Raw genomic sequence first — 7,963 nt, forward strand, 5'->3', positions numbered from 1 at the left:
GACACAAGTGACCAGCGGGGACAAAGGCAGTGGAGCCTGGGGGGGACACTCAGGGCTTCAGCAGGTCCCCCAGGTCGTAGGCCTCGAAGAGGTCAGTGACACCCTCACCCTCAAGCCCCCAGAGATAATCGTCCTGTTCCAGGGGGGGCGAGAAGGCGACGAAGGGTCCCAAGTCCAGCTGGGAGTGGGTGCAGGGCAGTTGGTCCTCTGTCTGCTGCAGGAGGTGGGCAGGAGAGCCCAGGAGCCCGGGCTCCACCTCCAGCAGCGAGCTGGGCCCCCCTGGGATGGTGAGAGGCAGAGATGAGGGTGAGGAAGGGGTTCCTGTGCCCCCCCCAGCCCTGGGGGGTGGCGTGGGGCAGCTGTGGGGCTGGTCTGGAGCTGTTTGGTGGGGAAAGGGGGATGGCGTGGTCCCGTGGGGAGGTGGCAGCGTAGGGGCCGGGGTGGTCCTTGGTGGGGCTCTCCTCCGTGATCTCCTCCGGGCAGAGGTACACCTCGATGGGGCCGTTGGTGCTCTTCAAGTGGAGCTGGAAGTTGTCCTGGAGAGGCAGAGCAAGGCTCAGGGGGGGCAGCCAGAAGGTCTCCCATATCCCACCCCACAGCCCCCAACCCACAAGGGGCCCTCACAGGGCATTGCAACCCCTAAAGGACCAGGTCAGGGTCAAACAGCCCCACGGAGACACTGCAAAACCACCCAGGGTCAGGCTGGGCTGGTTCCCCAGAGGAACCCACTGAGGATGGCGTGGATCCAGCAGCACCCACACCCCAGCCCCATGCACACACACCTCGCTGAAGTCTGGCACTTCCAGCTGTGTCTCTGGGGGAGCCTTCACAGCGATCACTGTCTGCTCCTGGAAGCTGCTGATGGCACGGAAGTCCTGGTAGGTGACATACGCCAGCGTGGACAGGCACGAGGTATAGGAAAAAGAGGGGCTGCAAGCAGGACATCAACCCCACCCCATCCCTCCAAGCATCCCCCCAGTCCCAAGGGAATCCAACTGGAGAAGAGGCTCAGAGGGTTCCCCAAGACCCTGCCCTCCCTCCCTCCTGTCTCCCTCAGCAAGGATATCTCTGGTTGGCCTCATCTTCCACCAGCTGCCGAAGCTGCAGGGCACAGTCCTGCACGAGCTGCTCCAGCGTCCTCTCCGTCCTGGCCAGCTCAGCCAGCTCCTCCCGCAGCACCTGCTGCCTCGCCGTCACCGCCGCGTCCTCGAAGATCCCCGTCCCCCTGCCAGCGGGGATGGCCCCTCAGTGACACCACAGTACACCCCGCACGTCCCCCGAGCCACCCGCCCTGCCCCATCCCCACGGCCTGTTTCCAGCCTTCCCCCCCCCCCCTTCCCCAGCATCACCTACATCCACTGGATGTGGTTCTTGGACTTCTTGCGGATGAGCTGGATGCCCTCCAGCACGTTGGTGATGTCGTAGATGCGGCGCTTCTGGACCTCCAGCACCTCGGCCGCCCGGTTCAGGTCCACGACGCCGTCGGGGGACTCGTTCAGCAGGCGGATGAATTTTTTGGTGAGCAGCCCCAGGGAGGTGTCGTAGCGGGTCTTCTCCCCAGGAGACTTGGGGGCTGTGGGGGAAACAGGAGACACCCCCCCGGTCCTCTCCTTAGTTTGGGATGTGGGATGGAGGTGACTCAGGGCTGAACGTGAGAGACCTTCCCATCCTCTCCTTAGTGTGGAATATGGGATGCAGGTGACACGGGGCTGGACACAAGAGACCCTCCCATCCTCTCCTTAGTGTGGGACAGAGGTGACATAGAGCTGGACACAAGACACTCTCCCTTGTCCTTGCATTAGTGTGGGATAGAGGTGACACAGCACTGGACACAAGACCCCCATCCTCTCCTCAGTGTGAGAGGGAGGTGACATTGGGTGGTGCTAGAGGGGACATGGTTCTAAGAGGGGAGAGAAGTGGGGTGTGTTCCTCTCCCAGCTCACCCCCGTCCCACCTCACCCAGCACCACTTACTCCTGGGGCTGGGGACCTGCGCCAGCGTCCGGCCCTTCCCCTTGGGCGTGCGAAATTCGGGGCCCTCCAGGTCCAGCTTCCTCTTGGCCTGGAGCAGAAGAGAAAACTCAGCATTGGAGCTGAGCCAGACACCCCTGTGAGCTCCCCAGAGCCCCCCCGGGGTCATCAACAGAGCCCTGGGTGCCACATCCTGTGGTGGGAGTTGTCTTCAAGAGGCTCCTCCGGTTCCAAATCCCTTTTGGGAAGGGGCACAGCAGCACCCGGCAGCGCGAGGGGCCACCGGGAGAACTGGGCTGGGAGGAGATGGGGGGGTCCCATCCACCCCCAGTGGCTTCCTGCCCACCCCAGAGCTCCCCAGGAACCCACTGGGATTTCCCCTCACCCCCAGCTCCTGGCAGGGCTCCACGGGGCTGAGCCCTGGGAACGCGGAGGCTCCGGATCCTCCCCCTCCCACCCTGCCCCTGCCAGCTGGGTTTCACCCCCCCCTCCTCCCGCCCCGGTGACGGCTGAGGCAGCCGAGGACACCCAGCTGCCACCAGCACACCCGGGACCAGCCAAGCTCAGCCCCCCCGGGACCTGCGGGTGCCCCGGGCACGTGCACCCAGCTGGAGGGAAACTGGGGCAAGCTGGGGGGGGGCACTGGGGCCTGGGAGGGGGGGGGACACACATCCCCACACACGTGTCCCCTCACCAGGGCAAGCAGTTCCCTGAAATCGCCCCCGAGGGACACCCCAGCAGCACTTGGGGAGAAGAAAGAAAGGGGGGGTGCAGCAGAGGAGACACAGAGGGGAGCTGGGGGGGTGTCACCCAACCACTCCAAACGCAAACAAATCCCCCGGGATACCCCCACACCCCCAAATGTGCACAGGGGGATTTTGGGAGGACACTTTGGCTCAGCAGCAGAAAGCAGCCCCCCAGCCCCATCTCAACCCCCCCCAGTCTGGGCTGTCCCACAGAGTCCCCCCAGTGCCATCCCATCCCCCCCAGTACCTGCTCCCAGGCCGGGCTGTCCCACAGGGTCCCCCCCAGCACGTCCCTCATGGCTCCCAGGTCCCAGTGCCGGCTCGGTGCCGCTCCGACAGCGGCTCCCTGGGGAGCACACCCCACTTTGTGGGGAAGGGTTGGGCACCTCGGCGTGTTCCCACCCGAGGGGGCCGGCGGGAGAGGCGCCCGGGGGCTGTTTTCCGCCCCCCCAGGGAGCCAGGCAGGTCCCGAGCTCCTGTGGGAATCTGTTCCCTCCCACCCTTCCCCGAGCAGGTTTTTCCCAGCCAACGCGCCTCCATCCCCGGCCCCCTGCCCCCGGATCTGCCCCGGAGCCTGCGGCACCCCAACGGTTAATGCCAAGTGCATGGGAAACACCTGCCCCGGATCAGACCCCATCCATCTGCCAGCACGGGGGGAGGCATCACCCTGACCCCCCCCTTCTGCTGGCACCCCTTTGCTCCTCCAGCACCGATGGCCGTGGCCAACGTGTGCTCCCATCGCTGTAGGGGGGGCTCAGCTGCACCCCACCTGCCCCAGGCGTGGGGAAACTGAGGCAGGAGCACCCCACGGCAGGTCCTGGTGTTCCCAGACACCTCCAACCCCCCCCCTCCCCTTGTGCAGGAAGGGAGCAAGAGGGACCCCTGCGCCCCCATGTGCAGTTTGAGGGGGTGGGGGCGGCAGGGACAGGACCCTGAGTGTCCCAGCAAGGGACAATGGACAAGGGGGTCCCTCCTGTGCCCCAGCTGCCACCCCCCCCCAGCCGGGCAGGATTAGGCACACGACAGCTGAGCGGGGCACAGCGAGGGGCTCCCAGCACCCTGCCAGCACTGGGGGGGGTGGGATGAACCAGAGCAGGTGGGGGGGGGCAGGGACCAAACCCAAAGACACCCCCCCCAGGGCACGGTAGGGCCCCCACCACACCATTTGCCAGCCCCCAGTATGACATCCCAGGATGTGGGGACACCCTGATAGGATGGTGGGGTGGGAAATGATGCCTGACCCCAAAATTTGGGGGAGGGGGTGTAAAGAAGCAGAGGGGGGGGCAGGCTGGGCCCCCTGCCAGCTCTGCCTGCCAAGCAGCCCTCGGCTCAGCCCTGGTGCCAGGGGCTACACCCTGCGCCCAGCCCAAGCATCAGAGCATCCCTCAGCCCCGGGGGGGCCGCGGGGGGCTCCTCCTGCCAACCCTCCCTTTCAACAAAGCCCGCTGCCTTCCCCGGGCTTGCCCGGGCCCTGCCCGGCCCTTTATGGGGCTCCCCCCTCCCCGTCCCCTCCCCTTTTCCAGCCCTGCCGCCCCCACGGGGGCGTGGGAACGCAGCACCTGGGAATGGGCACCCGGAGCTGCCGGGGGGCCACGGGGCACCCCGGGATCAGGATGCTGCTCATGGCACGGGATTGCCGTGTCAGAACCCCCCCCAGGCACAGCTCCCACTGCCTTGGGGTGGCTCAGGGCTAGTGGGGCATGAGGGGAGCACAGGGGGTTGTGGAACTCCCCCATTTGGAGGAGGGAGGGGTGGGAGGTTGATCCCAGGCTTGGGAGACACGGGGACCAACCTGCGCTGGGGGGAAAAGGCAGTAACCCCCACCCCAGGTACTGCTCTCCACTCCAGAGTGCAGCCAGCATCTCCATCCCCTCCCACAGCCCCTTCCCAGGAGACATTCCCCAGCTGGAGGCTGTGAAAGCCAGATCCCCAAAAAGCTCTGAAGGCAACAGCCACAGTCACCACCTCCCCACACATCCCCAACCCCAAAAAATCCCCCCTCCTGCCCATGCAGAAAAATCCCTTGATGGGGTCAAGGCGGTCTGGGATCACCCTGTGTCACCCCTGTGGAATCCAGGGGTGCTGCTGAGCAGGTTCTCCCGCCAACCCAGCACCCACAGGGGCTGCCACCCTCGGGTGCTCTTTGCACGGGTGGCTCAGCCCTGCCAGGTCATACCGAAACCGTGGTGGACTCTGGACACCCTTGTCCTGGCACGGAGCAGGCAGGGAGAGCCACAGCACAGACACCCCTCCCTCTGGTGCTCCTGGACAGCCCTGAGCCCCTACAGAGACCCCACAGCCCCTATAGAGTCCCCAGACACTCAGGATAGTGTTGGCATGGACTAAAAACGCTCCAAAATACCCATTTTCCATGGAGGAAAACGCATTTACCTACTCTGGAACCTTCAGATCGCAGAGTATTTGAAATTTAGGACTTTTTTGGACCATGAGAGGCAACCCATCCTGCTTTCCCTGGGTGATGGGCTCCTCCAGGTGACCCCAGATCATTCCTGCGGCACAAAGCCGGTGCCAGGTGGGAGCGGCCGCGATTGCCCTGCTCAGGAATTGGGAGGAAACGCTCATTATCTGATTGCCTCGGCTCTGCACACAAAGGTTGTGCCATAAAAAGGGTGTGGGGGGCAGGAGCCCCAGCTGTCAGGGCTCCAAGTGCCACACCGGCGCTGGAAATGGGACCTCCAGTGCTGGGAATGGGATAATGGCAGAAGGGAATGGGATGGAGACAGAGGGGAACGCCACTTGCAAGACACCAAGGGGGATGTGGGAGCACTGTCTTGTCCCCAAGGGTCAAATAAGCCCCCTCAGACCATGGTAAGGGGTCAGTTGTGGGCAGGAACACCCTGAGCATCTCCTGGTGTGGGTGGTGATGATGATGGTGATGACAAAGAGGCCACTAGCCCAAAACCTCTTGATGCCAAGTGTCACTTGAGGACAAGCATTTCATGTCCCTGAGTATCACACAAGCCCCCCAGACCCCATTCAGGGGACAGCCCCAGACAGGAGGACCCTGAGCATCTCCTGGGTGATGATGATGATGATCATCATCCTGGCAAAGGGAATGTTAGCCCAAAACCAGCTCCACAGTGACAGGACTGGGAGTTTGTGGGGTGATTTTAGGGGAGGGGTCAGCACCGATGGTGTCTCCTCAAACAACAGCCCCTGGCAGTGCAGGATGTGGCATCTCGAACAGTTTGGAGACAAAGAGGCCAGAGAGGAGACAGGTGGTCCTAAAGCCCCCCTGGATGGGGCTCCAAAAGGCCCCATCCAGCCCCACAGCCATGGCACAAAGGGGGGAGCTAAGACACCCCCTCTCCCCCCGGTGTGGCCATGTCCCCAGCTGGCACCGAGCATCAGAGATTGGGGAAAAGCGGGGGGGGGAGGAATAAATAAATAAATCAAGCCTTGAAAAAACTAAATGGGAGTTAGCGGGGTCTGGGATCCCTCCCAGGGCCCGGGGAGAACAGAGGCTCACAGTGAGGGCTGGACCTGTGCCCGGGCTGGGGCGGGCAGGAATTAAATGCCAGCTGCCAGCGGGGCCGACGGGGCCGGGGGGCTCTGCGGGGGCCCTCCGGGAGGAGGGACAGGCTGGGCAGAGCCACCCGTGCGCCCCAAAACGGGGCACGGGGCCAGCGCCCGACCTGTGCCTCAGTTTCCCTGTTTTAGGGGTGTTGGGCTTTGCAAGCCACCAGCCGTGACCCCCTTGGGGACTTGGTGACAGGGACATGGGACAGCGACCCCCCTTCACGGCTTCCAGCAGCGGGGTCCCTGTGAAAGCCTTGGGGTGACCCATGGAGGATGAGACCCCCCCCTCAAAAAGCAGTCATTGCAAGCCCTGCTGTAGGCACGGGCAGGAACCAAGGATGGGCAGCGATGCTGAACCAGCCCTGCCCCGTGTCCCCCCCGCCCCGGGGGTCGCAGCCCTGAAGCGGGGAGAGCCAGAGGGCAGGGCCGGTGCCCCCCACCCACAGCAGGCAGGGGCTCTGCCTGCACCCATCGCTCGCTTCCCCACCGCGGAAAGGGGTTAGCGAAGGGCCCGGGAATCCTGGGTGGGTTTTGAGGCACAACCCGGACTTTTCGCAAGCCAGAGAAAAGGAAAAAAGGACCGAAAAAGGCCGAAAAGCGGAAGCCGGAGCCGCGGGCACGCAGGGGCGAGGGGAAGTTGGGAAACATCTGAGCCATTTCACTGCGACTCCTGATTTCAGACCTCACCCTCCCCCACCCCAAAAAGACACCTCGGGGGGCGCAGACCCCCAGAAGCAGCTGCAAAATTTGGAAGGGAGGGGGCTGCAGGCGCTGGGGTCACCCACCCCTCGCTCCCCACCCTGCTCGACCCCCAGCCCCCCGTGCCCCCGCAGCGATGCCCGGGGAGGGGAGGGGGTGCAGACACCTTACCGGCAGCCGTCCCGCCGAGGCTGAGCCGAGGGTCCTGAGCTCGGGGCCCTGGGGGGTGTCATAGAAACACCCCCTGCGGGCAGCGGGGACGCTGACAGCCGCCGGCGTGTAGACCTGGGTGAAGCAGCCGCTGGATAACGGGGGGCTGCCCATGCTGGAAGTCCCCCGCTCGCTGGAGCCCATCACCGACATGACCTTCTTCGGGTGGTGGTGGGGAGCGGGGGCCGGGAGGGCGGTGCCCCCCCTCCCCGGGGCGGGGGACACTCCCCTGGGGAGCCGCAGCATTGCAAAGTCCTTTCCGAGAAGCCCGGCCCGGGGGAGGGGGCAGGAGCACCCCGCGGTTCCGCACCGGGGAAGGGGGTCACAATCTCAGCCGTGGCATTTTGGGGGAGCGGGGAGGGGGCCCGGCGGGCAATGCCATCGGCCGGTCCCCCAAAAGCCCCCGAAAAACCTGCAGAGAAGCAAGGCGGCAGGGATGCCGCCAAAACGGGCGGGAAAAAGCGCTTTTAGCCCCAAAAATCGGCTGCGTTGGGGGCCGGATGGGGCCGGGGCGCGGCCCCGCCGTGTGCCGGGACCCCCCACGCCCGGCTCCGCTACCGCCCGATCGCGCCGGGGCCCGATCGCTCCTTTTCTTTTCTTTTCTTTCCTTTTTTTTTTTTTTTTTCCGTTTTTTTTTTATGCCCAAAACCCGTCCCGCGAAATTCGGATTTCCCGCGGAAAACGCCGCGCGCTGATTGGTTGCTGCCGCCCAGGCCCCGCCCCCTCCCCGCCGCTGGCGGGAGGGGCCTTAAAGGGGCCGCGCGGCCGCGAGAGGGAGGAGGCGGGGCGGGGTGCCCG

General features: G+C 64.9%; 1 protein-coding gene across 1 annotated transcript; it reads right to left on the reverse strand.

Moving 5' to 3' along the window:
• LOC113962527 (transcription factor E2F2-like) lies at positions 1-7,433 on the reverse strand. Its single transcript, XM_027673286.1, is given in 7 exon segments — positions 1-331; positions 333-536; positions 783-897; positions 1,067-1,225; positions 1,354-1,573; positions 1,974-2,061; positions 7,127-7,433. Coding segments are annotated over 7 exon segments (1,353 nt in total). The 5' UTR covers positions 7,412-7,433; the 3' UTR covers positions 1-49.
• Between the last annotated feature and the right edge of the window lie 530 nt (positions 7,434-7,963).

The sequence above is a fragment of the Neopelma chrysocephalum genome, unplaced genomic scaffold, assembly GCF_003984885.1.
Source record: "Neopelma chrysocephalum unplaced genomic scaffold, ASM398488v2 Primary Assembly neopelma1_182445, whole genome shotgun sequence".
Taxonomy (NCBI): Eukaryota; Metazoa; Chordata; class Aves; order Passeriformes; family Pipridae; genus Neopelma; species Neopelma chrysocephalum.